The 25,124-nt window shown below is 37.0% G+C and overlaps 1 protein-coding gene across 2 annotated transcripts in view; it reads right to left on the bottom strand.

The window, feature by feature from the left end:
• HDAC9 (histone deacetylase 9) overlaps positions 1-25,124 on the bottom strand; it is a 460,761-nt gene that overhangs the window by 84,076 nt on the left and 351,561 nt on the right. For both annotated transcript variants that reach the window (XM_009282056.2, XM_019472795.1), the window contains 4 exons: positions 17,179-17,234; positions 16,849-16,936; positions 12,386-12,505; positions 11,951-12,048 (listed from right to left, as the gene is read on the bottom strand). In XM_009282056.2, the coding sequence (XP_009280331.1) occupies positions 11,951-12,048; positions 12,386-12,505; positions 16,849-16,936; positions 17,179-17,234 (362 nt within the window). The remainder of the gene's footprint in view (positions 1-11,950; positions 12,049-12,385; positions 12,506-16,848; positions 16,937-17,178; positions 17,235-25,124) is intronic.

Consider the following 25,124-nt stretch of genomic DNA (forward strand, 5'->3'; position numbering starts at 1 on the left):
GTAGTTTTGTAACTGTTTATGAGAATACCCTATAAGTATGAACATTATCACCAGAAAAAGCAGAAAACCTGTAGCTGGTATCATGATTTGGAAAATGAAATTCATAGGAGCATTCTGAGAATGCCATTGCAATAATAAACAAAATGGCAGAAGCTTAGAAATCACTTCAGCTGGTCGGAATGGCATATTCTGTATTTCACAGGCATGCTACAGAAAGAATTTGCAAAATTTCGACATTGCTGGGTTCTGACTTCCAACAGAGAAGGTCAAAGGTAACACAAGAACTTGTCTGAGTGACAGACAAGGTTTTGCCTATAGAGAGTGGCAGTAGGAATGGTTTGGGGGTAAAAGTTTGGTAAGGTTGAGCTTGAACTAAAGGCAGATTTCCTCAATTAGTGTATCATAAAGTTACTATAAATTTTCATGGTGCACAGAGGAGATATACTTACAACAGAGAAGTAATTGGCTGACAAACAATAATTGAATTTGCATTGTGGATGAACTGTCCTCTAGACAGACACAAAGAACAAGGAGAAGGGACCAAGACCAAAAGCAGAATGCCATGGAATCAATGAAGAAAGCTCAAGGCGGAAAATGTTGATTCTTCCAAAAGACAAGTTAAAGGAGCTACTTGAAATGCTGGGTGGAGACCAGGGACTACCAAGCATGGAAGCCAGGGAAGGATGGATTTTCAAGACAAAGATCATCAGGGCCCATAAAAGTGGATTACGTACAGGCTAAGGAAAATGAGGGTGAAATATAGACTCTGAACTTTGGGCTAGGAGGTGTTTATGCTAAGAATGGTTTCAGAGGAAAGGAAGTCTGAGATGCGATTTTGGAGAAGGTCTAAAACTGAACTAGAGGACAGACAGCAATCTGCACACACAGTGGTCTTGGGGATAGAGAGGGAGAAAGGAGAGAGGATGATAGAGAGAGCTTAACAGCACCTTTTCTTTTCAATGAAACATGATTGTATCACAAGGGACTAGAGCTTCTTGTGAAGGGAATGAGAGGTTAAATAGATGAATAAGGGAAGAGAAAAGCTTGTGTCCCAGGTAGATCAGAAGATGAAAAAGAATGAGGCCTTGGTGCCAAGCAAAAGAGTTTGAGAAGAAGAACAGATGAGGAGCAGCTTTGTCATCAGAGGCATAGGACAGAGCTGTAGGAGGAAAAGGGGAGCTAGGGCTGCTGTGAAGAATTTGGTGAGTGGTCAAATTGTGACTCCAAGAGAGAAATGTGAAAGGAAAAGGGCGGGGGGAGTATTTTCAATATCGGAAAATTATTTCTACAGTTTGGTACTATTGGAAAAGTATTTCCAATACTTTGAAGTTCTTAAATTTGCTTTGCAAGACCACAAAAGACAACATAAAAATTTCTGGTATGTTCAGTGATTTTTTACATAGGGGCCAATGACTGAGCTTGACACAGCAAGTCAAAATTAACTCAAGAACACTCATCCATTGCATGTTTTCACTTTCAGGGGCAGCTATTACTTCTTAGCAGTGGCCCATCTGATGGTACAGAGTGAGAATGAAATCACTGCCTTCTTGATCAGTTGGAAATTACAGAGCCTTTAAGCTGTTACAACTCTGCATTTCTTTTGTTGGCTTTGCTTGCAGTTTCTAACAAGAATTATATTGAAAAAGATGGGCAACCTTTTGAAATACTTTTTCTTTGTAGAACAAAATGAGGTAAATGAGCAGATAATAAATTGTCATTTTCAGATTCAAGGGGAATCAGTTTCCATAGAGAGTTCATCACATAGGTAGTGAAGCAGATGTTAATAAAGCATGAGGAGTGAGAAGTTCCTGTGACACAGGAATTGAAACACTTGCAGAGGTTTAACAGCAGTACTTTCTTAATCTGTACACAACTTGATTGGAGAGGTAAGAGGGTTGGATTGGATAAGGAGGTAATTAGCCCCCACTCTCCCGTCAGCGTAATAATGCAGGATTAGAACTGTAACTTTTTAAAGAAATATACCCTTTTACCAAAACCTAATCATTTTGTAGATGTGCATCACACTGATATTTTTCAGAGGGAGACTTATTTTAAGAGTGAGGGGGAAAAAAAACGTTCCGAATAGTCTGACAGCAAAGGCACTAACTTCAGATGTGACGAGGTCAGGTTCAAGTCCCTGATTTGCAAAAATGGGGGACAAGAAATTGTTTTCAATCATTCAGGGATGGGATTTTTCACTTAAGTTTTTTTTGCTTCCTAGAGTGATGTCCTCACTATGAGGCTAGAGATGAACATTGTCATGAAAGGGTCTGAAACACACACTTATTTGTTTTCTTGGAAACTTTCAAATAGTTTTTGTTTTGTTCCAGTGTAGAAGAAAATCACATGTCAAAACCACGGACAGTTGCTGCTTACTGGAACTGCTGTCTTTAGTCATCTCTACTTAGTAATGCACACCCTGCACAGGAGGGAGAAAGCAGCAGAGACCAGTCAATTTACTGACAGGGAGAAAAGAACGAAATAAGCTGCATCTTCCCTTCAGCCCTCCACCTTATATCATCTGATATGCATGACATAGGAGAAATGCATCCCAGACATAGCCATTTTCAACCTGGTTTATACTGTGCTGTAATTTGTTTGGTTTCATTTTTCAGGAATTTTTTACAAATTAATAATTTTGGTAACTTTATTTTAAGACCTGATACAAATATGACTAGAACGCTTGTGGTAGGTAAGCATATGAATCAGCTAATGAAATACTTCGAAAGCTTATTGTGTTTCAAGGCATAACAACTCATGAAAGTGCTTGTATATAAACTTAAAGATTTGATTGCTTAATTAGGTTAAATGTAGTCACAGCATCTAAGATCAAATCCTGCCACATTTACTTGGTGAAGAGTCTCTGCTTTCACAAACTCTTTTTACAATGACTTTTGCAAGAAGCTATTATTTCGTGTAAGTAACAACACTACAACTTAGCCATGCAGAACTGAGACCTGCATTAGCTAATGACACAAATGATCGATTTACTTCTAAATCCTGATGCTAGTATATGTGATCACAGGACAAAAACCCCACTTTGCATGAAAAAATATACAAATATGCCAAACATGGTAAGTCACTCTACGACTGAGCATTTTTCTTACACTGAAGAAACAACTAATGTCTAGGAGTTTGAAGTCTGATGGATTCCCTCACACTGGGTAACAACTTATTCTTCAAGAAGCTGCATTGATTTAATGGGATTACTGGTGGCCCAAGCAGTACTGCTAATACCACATAATCATGAGTCATAGACCTCCCTGAACTTTTTCATTAGATATCTATTTTTGAGACATTTGTGTTTTCATAGTTTCAAACATCTCTCCACAAGACTAAAAGCTGACTTTAAAAAGTAATAAAATACTGAGAGTTGGGGCTCCAACAACATCCAGTAACAAGAAACCTCATAAGATCTCACAGCACTGAGCACAGTGCTATTCAGCATAATTCAGGATTTCAAAATCTGACTCTTGCCAGGTTTTTCTATTTTTCTTCAGAATTACTGGAGCTTTATTTGCTAGAATATATTTTCTATGAAAAAGACTTGTTCCTTTCATTCAGTTACTTTATGGGCAAAGTGTAGCACAGGTACACAAAATCATTAGGATTAAAAAATATCTCCAAGGAGTTATTGGTGCAAAAGCATGAGAACATCTAGGCATGCCCTGGAGGTACCCACACAAACTTACACTGAGACACAGGTGCGTGAGCACACACAGAACCTCACAATACTTCTTTGCAATCCTGCTTATGTTTGAAAGGAGCAAAATAAAAACTCCCATTTCTTTTTCTTCTTTAAGTATTAAAAGAAGAATAGTGGAGGTCTCATTAGCTAAGCTGGCTAAGGAAAGCATGAATAAGAACTGTGTGGCTGAAAGGCCTCTGTTTCTGCTGTTCTTGAAACAACACTTCTGTCTGATTCTGGATAATGGGCTTTTAATAAAAATATCCACCAAAGGAAAACAATTAAACAATACATAAAGCACCAGGGTGCAATCTAGTGGTTCTGTTACAGTCTGGAGCTGTTCCAGCAGAGAACATGTGGATATTTTTTACAGGCTACAGTGTAGTTCTCAAAAGTTATTATAAAGCAACAAAATTTAAATTGGGGCTGGACATCTACACAATTGCTCAGTGTTGCTGTAGGACTTTTAATTCAGACCTGAAATTTATCTCCATCCAAATGCCGCAGATATTTTGACTTTTAGGATAAAAATATCTTCTGTACTCTTGCTGCTGTTTAACTTCTTCCAGGATGTTTCTGGTGATATTTCTCACCTTTCCATCAAAGTATTTGACAATATGGCAATTCTTTATCCATAGACCTCTATTCTTTCATCTTTCTGGCTTGACAAAAATTGGAAAATGGTTATATTGGAAAAGAGCTCAGGTCCTTTTCCGTACTTTGAAACTACAGACCATGTATGGCTTGGGGTTTTAATCAAATAGTTTTTAACCTGAACCACATAAACCTGACACATGCCATATTTTATTATCCTTTCTCCTCTACCCCCTACTCTGCCATGTCAATAAAAGAAACTGTGCATTTGTAGAAAAGTAAGCCGACACTAATTAATTTCTGTAATGAAAGGTTTCGTTTCTGTAGTTCCAGTGAATGAAAGGAGCGTCATATACAGTTTTAAAAATCCTGGTCCAGTAAAGGTGAAAATTTAGGGTAGTTTGGTGAGAAGAAGTTAGATTTTCCAAATAAAAGTAAACAAGTAGGAAGAACAAGAGGTCGCAGGTTATAAACAGTGTTGCCAGTTTTAGTTTTATGGTGAACTTTGAAGTATAACAAAATGTTGAAAAGCTGTTTATACCAGTGCTTCAAATGCTTTTAACTCTCCTTCTCCATTTCCTAAGGACTGTGTCCTTATCCCCACAATAATAATCATCTAAATGCTCAGACCATTTGTCAAGAAACAAGAAAAAAGCATGAAAATTTACCATTATTACAAAAAAACCGCACCACACTCAAAAAAATATTCAAAAGCCACAAACCCTCAGGACTATTGAATATTTACCTATAAAACTTACACTCTAAGCAGATTCAAAAAATATTATTCCAAGCAAACTTCTACCTTCTTCAAACTTCTTCAAAAGGAACTGCTCAGGCACTCTTGTTATCTTTTTATAGCTATTTGGCGTACCTTTCTTTGAATTCTCCTAAGCCATTTTCTATGGCAGAAGGGAAAAGAAAGACATCTCTGGTTGAAATGCTCATCTTTTAAAGACACTTGGAATAAGTGGACAAAATCAGAAATGAAAAACTGATTGAAACTGTAACTTACGACTCTGCAGAATGCTGTGGGTGACTGAAAGCAAACTATATACATCCATAGAGAAACCATCGTATAGATTTCTTAGAGCTTCCATGACTGTGTTCTGTTCAGCTATATTTTTCTTCATAAAAGCAGTACTATGCCCAAGACAATGCAGAAGGATTGTGGATAACTAGCACTCTCAATAATGTCCATCTACATTTGGGTAAATCATTATCTGCCTCTCATACATATGACTCAGAGATTCTGCCTTCCTCCTTATACAGTGAAATGCTGAATACATTGCTGTCAGCAAATAGATAAGAGAGACAACAATAGCTGGGATAATCTTTACCAGTTATTGTAAAGCAAAATATTAAGACATAAATAATTTGTTTCCATTAGTAAAAATAAACATGGCATTTTGCTAGTCTGAGGCTATTGCCAATGGAGTTCACTGATAACACAATAGATTAAAGTTCTGAAGATGTTAGTTCTGTCTACTTCTTGTTCTTTTATTGACTCATGAGGCTGAGCAGCTAATTTGGCTTTTTTATTTCCTTTCCCACACTTTTGTCTTTTTATCTCTTCACATTTGAATCAGAAACTGAGTCTTACCATATTTTTAGACCCAGTCTAGCATAATACAGCCTCAGCAGCAGCCTCTGGACATTACAGCCATAAAAATTAATAGCATTAAGTTATGGGTATTTAGAATTATTGTTTAAAATGATTTTTTTCTCAAAAGCTATTCTTGGTGGAATTCATTAAACATTACCACAATATACCATTGTTCTATGACTCACTGTAAATAGTTAGGTACAGCTAGGAAAAATGTTGATTTTTGTCTCCTATATTCTTTTGCTATGTTTATCAGAAACCAAGGTTTCTACTCAGAGAGTTATACAATATTGCAGAACAGTGATGTCAAAGAAAGCCATAATAATATTCAAAATAATAGAAATCAATGGTTCGCCCTCATGTGGTATATTTAGCTCATTTCTAGAAAAAAGCAGAGCTTCAGAGATAAGCAATTAAAATGATTTGGCAACTGGATACATTTCTAAATGAAGAGAGATTGAAAAGACCAGAAATACTGTATTTTGAGAGAAGAAAAATAGGAAATAACATGACACAGATAATGCAAATGCATTTAAAATAATAAATATGGATAGGCGAGAATGTGCACTTCATCTACACGTGTAGTACATGAACAAATGGGTGTTTAACAAAAGTGGAAGGCTAGTGATTTGAGCTAAAACAAAGAATTTTTGTTTTTCAGACACACATACTTAAGACTGTGAAACTCAATACCAACAGGATACACAAAACTTATTAAAGTTGTTATCTCCAAATCCTTAGTGAACAAAAAGTAATAAAAATAAAATTTACAGGAAAATTAAATTAATATATACAAATATATACTATCTATGTATATTTACATGAAAAAGCATAAAGAAAACAGCAATATTTTCTCTGAGTGTTCTTTTTAGGGCTTATGTATGAAATTGTAACTTAAGAAGTCAAAAAAATTCATAGTCAGTACCTATGCTGAAATAGAGTCAACAAGGAGAATGTATCTGAAAAACAACAAAAATACATTTACAAAGTTTTTCATTTGAAATGTCAAAATTAAATGTCATCAGATCAGGAAATATGAAAATAAGACCAAAAAAAAGGGTTGGTATACATCAATGAGATCTCTCAAATAACCTTAACTATGTCCTGTGAGGCCACAAGACTACAATGAATATATCTTAATATTTTTGATCAGAGATTAGAATACAGAGGGTTTTAAACATTTATTTTCTCCCAAAACAAGCACTGGGAGCTGTAAGACAGAGTGAAGATTTTCTGCACACCTTCATTTTCTTTCATTCTTACACTTTATCATATGTGGTTTCAAGTATGATTTTAATTTTGAATTCTCTTTGTTTAAAATTATTATTTTGGGTTGATTATAAGTTTTGTGCTGTATTTTAAATTAAATCATGGATATAGTTCATCCTTAACTCTGCCTTAATGCCACCTATGTCTTTTGAATTTGCTCACCTTCTTAAATTAAAATCATACATGTGACTGCTAAAAATTGAACTCAAAGATAATATTATCATGAGCTATTTCTAATCATCCCAAGAAACACACACACACACGTTTCATTTTATGTAAGCTTTTATGGCCAGGTTCATTGATATGCTGTGGCTGTTTTATGCTACTCCGGAGTAGAGCAAAGCAGCCAGAGCATACTGGCTGGTTAAGCTAAATTTACAGCTCCTTTGTTGAATAAAAGCAGTGCAAAGCGGTTGGAAGGCACACCCCAGTTTCCGTCTGTCTCTTGCTTCTCCCTCACTCTTCTGAACACTCATATTTGTTTCTGCTGCCTCCTGTGTCTTCTATGTTCTCTCTATGGAAACACATCCCTCCTGTCCTCTGTAAACTCCAAGTACATACATGTATATGTGCGCATGTATGACACAGACCTGAGCCGCTGTCTGCTGCCTCCTTTACTGAGCACATCTGGTATAATGTGGAGCTTATGAAAATAATTATTTAGACATTAGTATTTGACCATTGCTCTTATTTTTTCTATAACTGTTGGCAGAAGAGAGCGGATTACATCCTCGTAAACTCGAATGTAGAATCATCTTCTTAGAAAATAGCCACCATCTTCTATTGCTTTCAGAGAGATTAAAGAAAATTTAACCTGAATAGGTGGAAGTAAATGATGAAACAAAACTCTCTAGAGGCAAAAATACATCAGGCCTTGAAAATAATGGAAAAGAGCTGCGCTTTTTTGTTATCGTAGGGGAAAAGAAGAGATGCCTGCCCTTTAGAAAAAGGACATTCCTTCAAGGATTTTTGTAGCTAGATCAGTTGCTTAACTATGACAAACATCCATCAAACAAAACTTTTCTGGCAAAATTAAAAGGTATAGTGATTTGATTACTGTGCTTCCTTTTCATTCTACAGAAATTTTTCTCTCATACATTTTCTACTACCTCCTTGTAGTTAACATGAGCAAACATATTTTCTTAGTAGAAATGGAAAAGAAATGGAAGGGAAAACATACTCTTTTATATATGAAAGATCAGTCTTCATCTTCAAACTGGCTAGAGCCATTTAAATTTGATTTTGCACTAGAAAGAGTTAATTTAAAAATACAGTAAAAACTCTTCATATAGTACTGAAATCAAAATGGCAGACACAAATCAGCACCATAATTTTTCCTGTTTCCCACTAGAGTTCCACTGGAGCCACTCATTCAGCATGCCTTTGAAGTGATTATTCTGTGTTATGCCTCTAACTCATCTTCAACTTTTCTGCATTTTTATACATGAAAGTTGCTTTTTCCTCAAGAAATAGAAATATTTTCTCAGACAGTTTGGAGGAAGAGTGAGGTGGAATCTCATTCAGTCCCAACAAGATTTGCTTAAAACAGATTTATCTAGTGATTTATGCAGTGGAAAATAACTAATATTCAACTACCCACACGTATGTGTGCATGTAAATGTTTGTACTGTTCTACAAATAGATTCTGGCCTAAGAACAATATACCTGATATCAAATACAACATCATATATAATACCTGATTATGGGCAAAACTCTAGAGGCAGAAAAAAGCCTTGGTCTCTATTTCTGTGGGCATTATCATTCAGAAGGATCTCAGCTGTGAAATTTGGCAGTCAATCAAGCAGTAATGAGCTACCTAGTGTCAAGGTTGCTGACACTTCAAATATGAGCTTGGTGCAATTCTAGGAAGAAACTAGGGCTCTGCTGGTGAGAAAGTGAAGGTTATGTGTACCCCTTAGGGACCTTTAGATGATTTTAATGCAAATTTCTCAGTTCCTAAGAACTCAAAGGATTAGGCTCTTGAGGCAGTCCGAAAGCAGGAAGCCTTGGCTTCTCTCCAAACAGGCTCCACCCATCTGCAAACTTACTCACACCTTGGTTATTTTGGAGAAGACCTTCACCAACGCCCTCTCTTGCCTTTGCTAGGGATTGAATGCTGCATAACCACTCTGTCTACCAGGGAGTAGGTATAAAGAGAAAATGTCTCCGTTTTGTCCCTTGTTTTTCTCTTGAAATTGAGGATGTCCGACCTTTTCCCCACCCCTTAGTTAGGATCTTCTCTGTAACCCTGTCTCTAAAATCAATTTATTTGAAAAAAAATCAAGGCCATTTTCCTATCTACAAAACTCACTGTTTATTTTCTTAAAGACTGACCTGTTGCAGGTCAAAACTCCAGAACAACAGCTGACTTGCTGGGTTTTTCTAGCAACATTTCTATTGATTTTCTCCCAGACTGTACCTTCCTTTCTATCTATGGCTAAACGACTGAACTGTGGATCTCTCTTTCCTGACTACTGTCTCACAATTCTGTCCTGGCCAAACTGAGAACACAGGCTACATCATGTGTGACATTCTGGATAACAGCAGGGATAGATTCTGGTCCACAGATTAAGTGCCTCTTTGCTAGGAGTTGTAAATTTACCTACCATTCAGACCAGATCCATAGAAAATAGCTACCTGGTCTATCTTATGTAATTTACAGATTTTTGTGGTCGCCCTTTGAAGTTCCATGCAGTTTGCTTCATTGATCCCCACTCAGAACTGTCATACCAATCATACCAAATCCATATCAATAAGCACTACAGAGGGCACAAAGACTGTGCCCAGACAAAAAGGTGCTTAGGGTGTAGGGAAACATTTCCTGTCGTTCCTACTCTTTTGGAGAAAAGGAAAACAGCAGTATCTATTGTAATAAGTCAACAGCATTGTATTTCTTAAAAAAAAAAAAAAAAGAGCTTAACTATTTGACACAATGTATAACCTTCACATTAATTACAACATTAGTTGCAAGGTTAAATGGATGCATTTAAAATAACAGCATTAAATTTTGCACCATCAGCAATTTTTAAAGGGAAATCCTAAACTTTACTTTGAATTTATCTGCATTAAAAAAAAAATATATATAATTAAGCACTTATTTAAGTGGTGTGTCTGTAAATGATTAGTCAGTGTGTAGTAGCTTACATGAATTTTATTTTCCTGAATAGTGCTGCTTTGCTCAGGCACAGAGATTGAAATTCCCTCTAACTCTGAAGCAGAGCAATAGGTACAGCAGCAATATTAGTGGCTCCAACTGTTTACTAGTGTACCTTAAACTAGAACTGCAAAGTACATATTTGAAAAGGTATTATTAAGCCCAGGTGTTTGTTGTCAGGATAGCAGGGATACTAATAATGGTTGCAGTCTCAGTTATGTGAGTCGTCTGTTCAATAAGCTGGGACCACCATTCTCCGCAGCGTTAGATGGCCACATTACCTATATGATTATTGGGACAGGTTGGATCCAAACCAAGAATTTTGGGGTGATCATACCAGATATATTAATATCAGACACTAATACCAGTAATTTGAACCATCCAGTCCCCTAACTCCCATAAAATCTCATCAAAGAATAAGACAGATCTTGGAAAGAGGCTGAGGCAATACTGAGGTGTAGAAAATTTGGAGCCTGCCACTGACTATTTGTTTAGACTCTTTTTAAATACGGGCAAATCTTGTCAATAAAATTAAAACCTTTTCGACAATAATAATAATGTGATATTGTGAATGTGTAAGGCCATTTCTGTGTCTAGGGCTTAGACTCTGGATTCACGTGTGTTATTTGTCAGATCCTCTGCATATTATCTCATGGACTCCACAGGAGTGCTTCAGAAAAAAAAAAAAAGTGTTATACTTTTTGTGATGTATTTTCAATAGAATATAGTCAAAAGCTGTATAAGGTAAATGCACTACTTCAAATTAAGTCTTTAAAGTGATTTGAGATACACATTAGTTGTCTCATTGATTTCTTGCATATCAGTTCTCACTAAATGAAACCTCTTTTCAAACACGTAGCATTTGCCCAATCTTGAGAGGTGAGTGCCTACCGAACCCTTCCACTGGACTTCTTAACCATGAAAGGAAATGGTGTATGTAAGACAGGACTACTGAAAGTAGTGTGTTTTAAACTGGTTTTATCTCCTCTGGTCCCATGAAAATAAGACTAAAGATTATGACACATCACCTATGAAAGAATAAAATTTCATTTAGAATGAGCTATTGAAAGCAAAGAGAAATACAGCATGCAACATTTCCTATCATTCTTACTGACACATTTCACAATTATTTACTTCTGAGTAAATAACACTTTACTGCAATTCATAGAAAAAGCCAATTGGCCAAATCTGTGAGCATCATGATGAGACTTTTAAGTGAATGAGGAATGCTGGATTCGGACCATACTTCATATTGCTTTCTATCTGCTCTACTTGCATGTACCTGCAATCAACACGAACGTGAACAGTAATTTTCTTCTGCCTTGTATAAATGTTTACATTTAAATTTTATAGGTAGAGAAGTGAGCAAGCTCAAAGTCATTTTACTGGCATGATATAATAATGATAAAATGAGTGACCAATTAAATCATTAAACTTTTTTTTTCGTCGATTCCGAGTGGATGATCACAACAATTAAATTATCCATTTTTATTATTTACTAAGCTTTCATATACTGGGATACCCGGATTCAGTTAGTTTCACCATGGGTCATTCTCCTGTCTTTCAAGATCACATTAGCTCTTACTCATGTGCTTATGTCCTACAACCAGATTTCATAACTTTAAAAGAAAAAGGTACCAACCTGAATGCTGTGAGATACTCAACATCGCCCATAGGAGGATCCAAGCCACCTGTCCAAGCAATATTTATGTTATACCCTTCACCAGGGCCACTTCCAACCTGAAAAATAGGAATAAAATGCCAAAAGGAGTGAAGAGGAGGAAAAGGGAGGAGGAAAAGAGAGAGGGAAAGGAAAAAGAAAAAAAAAAGAAAAAATTCTCAAGTGTGCTTTAGAAACAAACATCAAACAACATGTCAGATCAGCCCAGCCTTGTTTGACAAGGACTGCTCTGGGTTATGCACTTGTTCTCCACTGGTCCCCTGCTCCCAGTGGACAATTTGGTAATCTGGTGTAATTTAAAGAACCAGAGAAGGACAAGAAAATTAGGGGTAATCATGCAACGCAATTACCTGAAAGATACAAATAAAAATGGGGCTCTAAAGAAATAAACCTAACCTCATTTGGGGCTCCACTGCCGGGGAAGAAGTTGCCTTCATCATAGCGATGGAGGGAAACATACAGGATGCTGGGGTCAGCATAAAAAGCCTGCTGTGTACCGTTGCCATGGTGAACATCCTAAAGGAGAAAGAAAACAGATGACAAATGTAATAATGTCCAACTCAGTGTAGAGAGCTCAGTTCTGCTTTCTTTTACCCCCTCTCTCTCTCTCTGTTTCTCTCCCTCTCCCTTGCCCTCCTTTTGTTTTTCCCTTTCCCCCTCCCTTCACCACCCCATACTTCCTGAACTTTCAGGCAAATTACTCTTTAATGCACTCATTTTTTAAACTGGCTTCTAAAAATCAGGAAACCATAGCGAGCGTGCCCTGGAGACTCCAGATGAGCAGTCATTGAGAAATCCCAGTCCTTTTGTACAATTAGATATTTATACACCGGCTCTTTGTACTCCTTGCCTCAGTGATGGAATCTAGCATCCTGTTTTATGGAGGAATTTTATGACTTATTAACTGCCAACAGTTCATAACCCCTCAGGCTTAATTAACTAGCCTCATTGGCCTCTGAAGAAAGACTAATGTTTAAACTACAAACTAGTATTTTGCAGAAGGATCTATGGTTTACAGAGCTTTTTCACAATTCTTGACAGAACACTAAACATAAGTGTATTCATTGATTTGCCAAGTTCCACTATTGAGGTCAAAGGCTCTGTGACCAGCTGAGTAAATTGGCTTTCTTGAAACATTCAGTTCAGTTAGCAGTCCCTCAGCAGTTAGATCCACATCAAAAGAGATGCCAGATGCGGAAAGGACTTCATACTTCATTTTTGCAAAATCATGACGGCAACAGTTGAAGACATAGGAATATGATCTCACTAGCTATTAAATCATCTGGCAGATAGGATGGTGCCTTCCACAATCAAGGAGTGACCTTGGCCCGTCTCCATATTTCAAACATTATATAACACCAGTGAAAAGAAATTCTGTCATTAAATAAAATACTGAAAAAGAAATGCTGACAGTATATCTATATAACAAAGGCTGATGATGTGGACTTTTCCTCTTTTTTAGTTTTGTTTTCACATTTCTACTATTGTACTATGTGGTTAGACACACAAGAAAATTTACAAGTGAAAATGGAAAATCCACTTGTCTTTCAGTAAAAGATAACTGAGTATTTTTGTAAGTTTCTCCACTGGCATTTGTAAGAAGCTGAAAAATTATAGATATTATTGATTCTCCTCCTTTAATCCATCTCTTTGAAATTTCTGATTTAAAGAGAGAATTCAGAAGGAGGACAAAGTACTCTGAATGGCAACACTGTCATTCAGACTGTATTTATTTTACAAATGCTATGAGGTCTGAATCAAATTTAGTATCAAAGAAACAACGGTCACTTTTTCCTCAGGATGCCTAGACTCCAGGAAGGTTCAAGTTAGGTGTACATTGCCAACGGCACAGCAAGCACTGCCCATTGCTTGTGCTCTTTGCCAGCTGATGTAGCCCATGACTTTCACCCACGTTGTTCAGGACTCTCTACATTGATTGAATCTTACTTGTACTGCATTGTGCTTGACTTGGACCTCCTCTGGGACCTCTGTGGGGTAATATTATAATGGTTACTTTTCTTTTCTCAGTTGAAAGTACTTGAAACAACATGAGGATGAAGTTACAGCCCAACTGTGACTTAATGCCAAGGTTAAATGTAACACATGTTGGAGGTGCAAGGGAGCACACGCTGGTGTGAGGGTGTTGGAGATTTGAAGGCAGCCAGCATAGTGTTAAAGGGCTCTGACTGGCAAATGGAGTAAAATCTGGCATACAGGCTAACCCCACAATCCCACCCAGTCTTCAACTGTGACAGAATTAACTGGTTTACTCCAAACAGACCCAGATCATGCTAACATACATGCAAGTATGGATGATCTTGGAATGAGGATTGCAACAACAACCTGAGAAGCTACGTTGGCCATATAGATAGATCTGCAAAGACTATGACTAAAAACATAATAGGACTTTATTTTGTGATTTTAATTAGTCTTTCTTTTCCATGCATATTTGGGGCTTTAGATATATTATTGCTGTAACAGTTTTCAAATGGGAGTGAAAATATTAAATGGGCATACAGAGCTCTTTTTTTATTATTATTATTCAAATCTCAAACCTAGCTTTCTTGTCTAAACTTCAGTTCCACCAAGGGTTACTCTGTTTTGAAGAGCAGTGACTTCTCTTGTTAGACAAAGGAATGTGTTGTTTAAGACTGCGGATGTTACCATGTGGGAAATGTGTTCAGATTCTGCCCTTAGTAGATCAAATGTATTCAGAGTATATAAGTCAGTTCAAAAATGGAGATTCATTCAAATGGTGGGATGAGGAAAGAAAAGCTGACAGAGAGCTCTTCTTTTTCAGTGTAGAAAAAATTGAAGGAAAGATTAAAAATTAAGAAGTTAAGAATTTATATATGAACACTACTACTTAATATGTAACTAGAGTACAGTTTAATGTGTGGGATTGAATATTACTTTTTAACATTTACATTGTAGCAACATGTATAGCTGTCAACCAGCATGGGGTCCTGCTGTGCTAGTCTCTATCAAAATATAGCCTTAAATGTTAATTTCAAGTCTAACATCTGTAATTCCATTCTTTCCTTCAGATACCCAAAACTCTCTGTTGGTGGACATAAAGACATCGCTATTAACTTGTTCATTCATTCAGTTTGGATTGTGATTTATCCATAGTTTGCATACATAAGAAATTTTCCATGTGAATTTTTGTACATCATTGCACTGACCACGGAGCAGGCTAGGGACTGGACTGCAACTGCTCCAGGAATGAAGTAATCTGTGTCAGCCGTATATTTCTCCCTTTTCACCAGCTGAGTTATTCTGGCCAATGGGATAGAGTCAGAGAGAGGCTGAGTATTCCCTATCTACTTTCCTGGGTAAGGATAGGCAGCTTCACGGGTAATCATTTGCACAGGTAATGATTTGCACATTTAACCTTGCCTTGCAAAATTGAAGCTGAATTCCTAAGCGCTTATTGGCTGAGTAGGTCAAATGGAAGTGATTTCTTTTCCCGACAAGGTGAATGTAACACTTACAGTCAAAAAGACTTAAAAACCTTCACAAAATGCAAACTTTGAATAGGCTCTTCTTATTAAAAAACAAGAATAAACATAGAGTTCACTTTTGGCCAGCATTTACAGCAGTAAAACTCAATGAACTGTAAGATTCAAGACAGCAAACAGATACAACATACAGCGGAGGTGAATTTTTCAAAAATACTGTTTTCTTGCAGTTTATAATTATGTTCCTAAGTGATAGTAGAACACTCTGAGAAATATTTGAAAAACATTCTAAGAATATCTAACCTACCCATACACTTCTTCTACCACTCACTTTTCACTTGCCATTCCTTCTCCCACACTCCCCCTTTCTCTGCTTCTCTTCAACAGCCAGTACTCATGTTTAACTGAACAAAAGTGCTAGATGGTAAGGCCATGACTTCACAATAAGATTTAATTATGAGTGCAGATATGAACAAGATTTAGACTATTAAGCCCTGCACTTCAAAAACCCTTTAACATATTTTGTCTTTAAATCTTTTATCACCTGCAAAAATTAATTAAGTGCAGATGTAACAGGTTAGGTTTTGATGCCAGGGTTCATTTCCTGTCTATGCTTTGTCAGACACCCTATTACACCTCCTCATGAACTGTAGGAAAACAAAAATGGTGCTCATAAATCAGCATTCAACTTTCCTTGGGCTGTGCATTGGGCTGATCCTTTAAGTGCAAGGCAGAGCTCCAATTCATTATTCATGAAAATAATATAGACAACATGCCAAATGTCATCTGCATTTAAATAATCCATTTGTTAAACATATTAAGTGTTTTGTAAGAATGCCTTCTATTAAAATACAAGACTAATCCAATGAAGTGGATTTTTAATCACGTAGCTTTCCTTCAGGGAACCATCAAAAGCTGGCATACATGACTTGAAAACTTCTTAGAGGGAATGACCTGTTGATTTGTTTAATAATATCGAAGTTACACAACAAGTCGAATCATTGCTAGCTGGGGGAAGTGGCCAATTTGGTTACCAAAGCAACAACATTCTTTAAAGCACATCTGACTATTTAAAGTTTGTATTCTGTAGGGAAAAGTAAACTTGGGTTCTGTAGGGTTATTTTAACGGTGGAAGTATCAATTCATTTAAGGACCATAAAAGTTGCCCTGATCTGTGCCTTCTTCTCATTAAATTGCAGTTAACACCATTAAAGTGAAACATAGATGTTTATGGCTTCAGTACTGCCATCCTGGCTCTAATGAGTTCCCAAAATCAGAGGAAATGCACACCTTTATTACTTGTAGGTATTAAAAGCAGGAAAGTCTAACATATAAATACAAATTCATTATCTTTCATCTAGATGCACTGAAAGTGCGATGCTTGCCAAGAATACATACCAGATCTACAATCAATATCTTGCCTATATTTAGCTTGTCTCTCAAGTATTTGGCAGTAATTGCAATCGAATTAAAAAAGCAGAATCCCCTGTGGAATAGAGAAGAACAGAAATAAGAAAGCAAATCAGTCAGGAAAACAGCTATAAATAATGTTCAGAGCATTTTAAAAAATGCTATATGATCTCTGAGGCCATAAATCTGCTTCTGGGAGTACCTAGAAAGCCTTTTCAGTCATCTGCTAACAATTACAGTTCTTCAGAGACATGCACAACGCAGGTGATTGCCAGTAACCTTAGTGCTCCAAGATGGGCAATATTCCCTGGTACTTACATGGCTGTTGATTCTTCAGCATGATGGCCTGGGGGCCTTACAACAGCAAAACCATTCTGTAAGAACAAGATAGGTTTTCAATTATCAGCTTAAAAAAATACTTGACTCAGTGCAAAACAGAGCAGCAGGCAGACTGGGTTGAAATCTATTAGAAGCTCTTGAACACTTTTTCTGTCCAATCACCCTTTCACTGTACTGCCAGAAAAAATATATTTGAGAACAGTGGCATATACACTTATATAAATACACACATGCACATGCATACACACACACATAACATGACCCAAAAAGGATCATAATGGCAGGATGAGAAAGCTGTTGTTATCAATTCTGCTGTCTAGAATTCACATTTAAAAGGAAGGAGAGAGCACTGGTCCACTCTTGATCTAAGTTCATGTAATCTTATATTCCTCCAGCTTGAGATGCTTCAAAATAAAAGTAGATTGAGGTATATATTTTACATGATTAGTCAATGTTGACCCTACCTTCTGTATGAACTAAATGATAAATTCAGACACACACACACACACACGTGTAATTCCTAACAGTAGAAAAAGGATGACAATTAATATCCCATATTTCTGCAAACCATATGCTTGCAAGTTTAATAGATTCTCTGAAGTCAATTTCTAACACACTTTCTGGAATTGTATATAAATTTCATGAAGTACAGCACTAGGATCAGCGATGATCAAGGAATTTTTTGCCTCTAGAGTCACTGAAGATAAAAGAAAAATGAAGTTTTCCTCCTTCCAGTGTGGGTAAGGTAAAGGAAAAATGTAGAAGTACTGGCAAGGTAGCTCTGTTCAGAAAGTCAGATTATGTATTCAAGAAGCAGTGTCTCATAAGGGTGGGTATCATATAAAATTTCTCTTACAGCAGTCAGACTCAGGAGTAACACCATTACTTCATCAAATTTACTCTTTATTTCAACTACTCAGGACAGTCTCTTCCATTCAGCTATATATTTGACATCTAATTAATGACAATTAACACATACATAAAAGTAAGAAATTATAATCTGTGCATGAGTATATCAGCCAAACTTGTATTTTCAAGCAGCCTCACACAAATACCATGTGTATATGTATGGCTACAAGATCAAGCATTGTATTTTCAGAAGGGAGGTGACAGGAAGAAGAGGGGTGGAATATTTCTATATTTTAATAATCAGTATTAAAGTAGTCCAGTTTGATATACTTAAGATAGTTAAATGTCAATGTTTCAGCCTTTACTCATCTGAAACAAACATGATAGTCACTAAATTTTCACTCACATGGGTGTAAATAAGGAGGAACAATGTGGCAGTTAATAGAGTTACATTGGTGCCTGTGAAATCTGTTTACTTACAATCCTATGACTGTGTGTTTTTGTGTACCTGTGCAATTGTCTACCTATGTTGTTTCACAGGCATTAATTTATAGACAAATACTACCAGGCTATCTCATATAATTTGCTGCTAAATGTAATCCAAGCAGCCAGCTGGATTTGTGGAGTTTTGTGAAGCCTGGCCAAAGTTCTATCAGACTACAGCAAACTTAAACTATAATGCAAACGGAGTACATCTGTAAGAGTGGTTCTTCTGGCCACCATTTAAAGAATCTGGGGGATTTGACATCATGCCTTATTTTGCATTAAATGTCCACATTTAAAAAAAAAAAACAAAAAAAAACCCAAAAAAACAACCAAAAAAAGCTAAAGACAGAAAAAATATATACCTTCAAATTTAGGCAGGCATTCCTGCAGGTGGAATATAAATTGCCTATAGATCAAACGCACCACCAAAAAAAAAAGGCCTTGTGGACTGCACTAATCTTCAGAACGAAACCAGCTTTACACTCTTAGCTAAAACCCTATTCCTCATCCTTCTGAGGGTTTTTTAACATTTCCTTTTCACACAAAATATGACTTAGAGAAGAATTCACTTGTAGCATTTATGAAAAAACAAAGTATGTTTATACTGAGGAATGTACAGATAATGAAGTGAAAGAAGACTCAGAGAAGAGGGTATTACTAGAGAGAGAGCATCATGCTACCTGTATTTTGCTCTCTCGATATTTGTAAGAATTTGGAAAAAGTCCATGCAAGGCTTACAGCTGCTCCTGCTCAGCTCACAGCTCATTATCATCTAACTTTATCAGCATTCCCAAAAGATCAATATAATTAAGATTATTATCTCTGGGAGGATTTCATGGGGCAATACAGAGACAGAAAAAATCAACGCTGTTGTTTTTGACAACAAGACAGTTAGAGTATAGGCTTCTATTTTCTGTTCCCTTACTTTGACAAGACTGTTTGGAAGCCCTGTTTTGTTATAGCTAGCTAATTTCTGCTGTCAGAGCTTAAGTTACCTATTACAGTTCTCCATGAGCATGTAGAACATTAACAACAGTGTTGTGACCATTTTTTGTGGTTTTACATTACAAGAAGTTTGGTATTCACATAGGAAATTTTCTTTTTTAAAAATACAATGTATATGTTATATTGATGATAAAGCATATAATATAATCAAATTTTACCACTCACTGAAACCTAGTTACCATACAGTATTAACAGCAACTTTTGTGCAATTGATAAAACACTTAATTTCTCCTACTTTCAAACCTTGTATGAACACAGTGTACAAAGGAACGTGAATTCATTTATTTAGGCAATATTTAAATACCAGACAGTGAGCTCAGAACAGTAGACAGAAAGGTAAAAATCTGCTTTGAAGGTAGAAAGACTAACACAGAGCAATATGTTGAAAATGAAGCCAACACACATAAATTCAAAGCATTTTTGTACAGAGCCTTATTTATACTAGGATACAGACACCTTTATGTGTAGACAGAACATTAAACTGACTGACAGACATGAATATTAGAAAAAGGATTCATGTCTGTGCCATTATATGATTACCTTTAGTTAAATTTTAGGATAAAGAGTAAAGCCTGAATAGAGATATTCTAAAATCTGTGCATATTTGAACAACGAACAAAGAGATGTCTGCCCAAACTCAGTTTACAAAGAAGATCCATTGCAGATAGACCCACTTAGTTGGATCTTTAACAAAAACTAAGAAAAAATGTTAGTCTTTTTCCACAGTAAATTAAGTATTCTCTTCTTTCATGACTCTGAATAGGTAGTTGGATGCTTGATTTCCAAAGAACAGAGGTGTACATCATACTGTGGCCTTCTTGTCTTTGGTGGTAGTTAATTCCTTTCTGTAGTGTGCTAGGTTAGAGTGTTGGGCTACATCATGCTTGGGTATCTACCGTACCTCTCCCTGAACCTTTCCAAGACAACCACTCAAGACAATACCATAACACAGGTGGTTACGCCAGGGCTTGGGACTGACCATCTACAGCAGAGTTCAACTGGTGTTTCCATTATACAAGGAGGTAAAACTACCTCCTTGTATAGGAAGTAGGCAATTTTTCCCTAGGGCAATATGAGGTGACTGTGGCAAGGTGTGAATCACTCGTCCCCTCACTTGACAGTGAGGAGCTTGCTCTGCCTAGATTCCAAGTGGACCAAACATGACCCAGCCAGCCTGGCATTCCAGGTATGCTGGAAGCCTGGCTGAGAAGCAGTGCATACTAGCTTCAGCATGGTATTACTCTAGTAAAATCATCTGGCTTTTTGTTGACTCTAACAAAAGCCAGTGCCATGCAAGAAATAGCAATGAACCCCAGCAGGCACTCCAAGAGCACTTACTGAAGCAGTAGAAGACTCAGGTTCAACTCCTTCTTGAACATGGGCATGAATTTGTAAATATTCTTCCCATACCTGTTTGTGTATTTAGATTATGTGGTCCATAAAGTAGATATTGAGACACACCTTTTCAGCCTAAGCGAGATTTCTAACAATAGGTTTAGAGTCATGCTCTTCCTCAGCTCTTATTCAAACTTATTAATCTTTAATTATTTTCTGCAGAGTAGCAGTCCTTCAATAGAGGACAAAAACCCACCACTGAATCTCAATTTTAAGATAAGACAGTTTTATATGGAGTTTAAAAATGGATTCCTTCCAGCTGAAAAGGTAAGAATTTGAAGGTCGTCTTGTATTTTAAGCTGTAAACCCCTGTATGAAAGAGCAATGCCATCTATCCCAACTAGTCAAGAGGCAATGGGCACAAATTAAAACAGCAGAGGCTCCATCTGAACATATGAAAATGCTCTTTCACTGTGAGGGTGACCACACAATAGAACAGGTTGCCCAGAGAGGTTGTGGAGTTTCCATCCTTGGAGATATACAAAAGCCATCTGGACATAGTCCTGGGCAAGTAGCTCTAGGTCGCCCTGCTTGAGCAGGGGGGTTGGACCAGATGACCTCCTGAGGTCACTGCCAACCTCAACCGTTCTGTGTTTCTGTGATTCTATTCAGAAGTTCATAACCTTTGAAAAAAGGCTTTCAGGAAAATGGGTGTAACCCCTAGTGAAGAGCAAATTTGTCCCATGCGTTAGCTAATCGCAGCTGCACACATTGTTAAGGACAGCCTTCTCAGGAACTTCTGTGTATTTCATATAGAGACCAGGTACCTAACTCAGGGTCTGGATTCTACACTTGAAGCTCAACATCCTCCTAAAGTCAGGTGTTAAAGTTTCTATTTTCTACGTCTAAATCCCTTAACCTGTCTATCCCTTAGCTCTTAAAATTAGCAGTGCTTAAACATGGCATTCTTGGGCATTCACTTGTTTTTAATGGAAAGGTTTTATTTTTGCTTCAGTGTGCACAGGCTTCAGAATGAGGAGCAAGTCACTGAAGCTAATACCTGATTTCTTTGTAGAAACTTCTTTAGTTATTATGCAGAAATGTATCCATTTGTCCTCTCAGAATTTATATTCCTCATGTTTTATTTATACAACTTTGTATCCTTATAAAGTTATATAAAAAACATTTTCTTTAAATTTAAAAGGTGTTCTATACAGTGTATCTGACAGGGTGTAACCCCTGAAGTGGCCTTAGTGCCATCTTTAACCCTGCTATCTCTAGCTTAGTTAACTCCTACGATAACAAACATTCTAATTCTGCTTTAATTCTCGGCTGCCTACAACAATGCCCTTGCAACTGGTACCCTGGAGAAGATAACCATATTCTTACCAATGTCACTTATGTTGTAATATGATCCCAAGCTATGCCATCCAGCAGGGAGGGTAAGCATAAGAGTGAGTGGTATAAGGCCGAGGCAATCCTCAGGTACCTGTTTAGGACAATTTTACAAGCTATTCATACTGCCAGAGCAGGAGCCAGTATCTGGCCCTGGGGGTCTACGAATGCAGTGAACAAGAACCCATGATTTAACAGAGCAGTATTAGCAGCACATAGATTTGCCAAGAAAACAGTAATGGACATGAGGGAATACCATTTTGTCTTGCAGAGGAAACTAGTAAAGGCCAAGAACACAGAAATGGACATAAAACATTTAACTCTGTGGTGGAAACAAAGAGTTCCCTGTCTGCTTTCCTGAAGGTCTAAGAGAATAGCACCAGAAAATATACATGAAAAGTTGGTGCTTGCAGGCTAACTTATATACAACTGTGATGGCCTGTTTAGCCACAACTAGTGTTAACTATACTGGGAAAGAAAGCAGACAAAGAGTTTTAAGAACAGAGCGGTCATGGAGATAAGCTATGTACCACACATATAATTAAAGTTGTACTGCTATATGAAATAATAACAGTCATTCAGCTATAAATATAACCATAATTGCTGGGATAAAGTATCTAAGAGATGGTTCTATATAACATTTTGTAATTTTGTAACTTTGTAAAAGCAAAGAATACAAACTAGTATCTAAAAGACTTCATTGGTAACTTTGGTTGATGGCTTTTATCAATCATATCTCTAACACTAGTAAAATAAGCATTCATTTGTTACTGTTTCTTACACACTATGCATTGTTAAAAATGCTCTGCCTGGGTGTGGAAAAAAATGCCTCTTTTTGTGGCTGCCACACATCGCTCAGAAATTTTTTTAAGGCAGAGAGAAAGTGTTATAGGGCAGAGGGTGCAACAGGGAGGTAGAAACAAGGGTAGGGCAGAGCCTGCAGGAGGAGTACTGTCCAGGAGGCACCTGAGCACGGGGCACTTCCCAGGAAAGCAGACTTTTGTAGGTAGCCAGAGGAGCTGTGTGGGATTTGGTGTTGTTCAGACAGGCATGGAAATTTGCTGGCCTGAAGCTTTACTGGAGGGAGGACACTGTGGGACTAGGGTGACATTTGTTTTCAGCTTTTTGTTTATTATGTCTTTAGAAAGATACTTCATTTTAGGTTTTGCTCTAAGAAAACATAGCAGTAGAGCTGTGAAAGATGACTGAGTGATTTTGATACAGAATACTTTTAAGAGTAGAAAATTAAGAGCTTGGGGAGGGAGGGGGTTGATTAGGCTAATTCTGCTTATTCACTAGATTAGATTAGTACGATTTACCGTATGATGTTTCCTCTATAGCCCTGTGTGACAAAGGCCTTGAGAACAGTAATAACCAAGCTCATTTGGAATGACAGTTTCAAGTTCAATATAAGTTATCACAGATTATACAAAGACACCAGAGTAGCAATGACCAAATGCAGGAGGTTTATTTTGGTATTGATTCAACCTGACATATCAGAAAGAACCATCCCAGGAACGTATCAGATTCTGGTTCGGAGGAAACTCATTTCAATTGCTTTCATTCTGTTAAATGACCCCTAACTACCAACAGAGCAACTCTACATGTGTGTGTGTGCACATGCACACACACATACATATGATAAGGCAGAGAAAGGGCTTGTGCTTCACTCGATTCAGCTGAAGTGGATGTTCAAGGCAGCCTCAGACCGCACTTTTAACTTATGTGCCTTTTTTCTTGAGTGTTCTTTTGCAAAAATGCTTCTTAATTCATTCAAACATTTTAAAAATAGGGAATAACCATACAAATCCTACCAGCTCTTGATAGTTTATTGTGTAGATCTCTTCTGTTTCACATTAAAAATATATGGTACTTACATGTTTCTATCACAGAAGAGAGTGCTGCCATCGCCAACATTGACATATTTAGGATATGCAAAGTAAACTAGACAGTAATCCTTATTATGGGTACAGTACTTAAAATAATTAATTCCAGCCTTACTGAATGGGGTCATCTGAGGCTGAAGAATGAAGAAAGGATATGCAAAGTAAACCAGACAGTAATCCTTATTATGGGTACAGTACTTAAAATAATTAATTCCAGCCTATAATATTACTGAATGGGGTCATCTGAGGCTGAAGAAAACCATTTCAGAAATGTTCCTTTGGATTTTCAGTAGTTCCACGGTCTGCTCTGGCACTGAGTTGCCCATGATGATGGAAAGTCATGTCCCATTGCAAAAAGAGGTTCTTATTAGATATACTCTTTTTAAATTATATTTTTCACTGGTACATTTTTTTTTCCTGCCAGTCAATTATAAGATATTAAGGGACAGCCAGAGAAATGTACAATTTGTTATCAGAAAAGAAGTTAAGACATATTTAATGTTCACAAAACAGCACACAATGAAACAACCATTACAAGAACAAATAATATTTTGAAGGACATTATTCAACAAAGTATAATTATTGCAAAATTATCATACTAACATAATCAACTATCTGAATTCCAACTTCTTAACAGTAACATTAATCATTTAATAAACACCTAATATATGGCAACAAAAAAGGTGGCAGCATCAGCATGAATAATTAACAAAATGGAAATATCGGCAACCTAAACTTTTTCAGAAAAAAACCCAATAATTTGGCAAGCTAAGTCCTAAAGGTGAGATTCTCTGCAAGCTCTAAGAGTTATAAATGAAATCTGAAAGTCAGGAGAGACCACAGATGCAGAAACCCTCCTTTATTTTCCTCTAAGACTTGTCTAATGTGGGGTTTGGATGACCTCTGTACTCGTCCAGTTCAGCAGCAGGAGGGAAGCGCCTGCTGCTCAGGATAGCTGGGTGCAGGCGA

This window comes from Aptenodytes forsteri, unplaced genomic scaffold (genome assembly GCF_000699145.1).
Source record: "Aptenodytes forsteri isolate BGI_AS27 unplaced genomic scaffold, ASM69914v1 Scaffold164, whole genome shotgun sequence".
In the NCBI taxonomy this organism is placed as follows: domain Eukaryota; kingdom Metazoa; phylum Chordata; class Aves; order Sphenisciformes; family Spheniscidae; genus Aptenodytes; species Aptenodytes forsteri.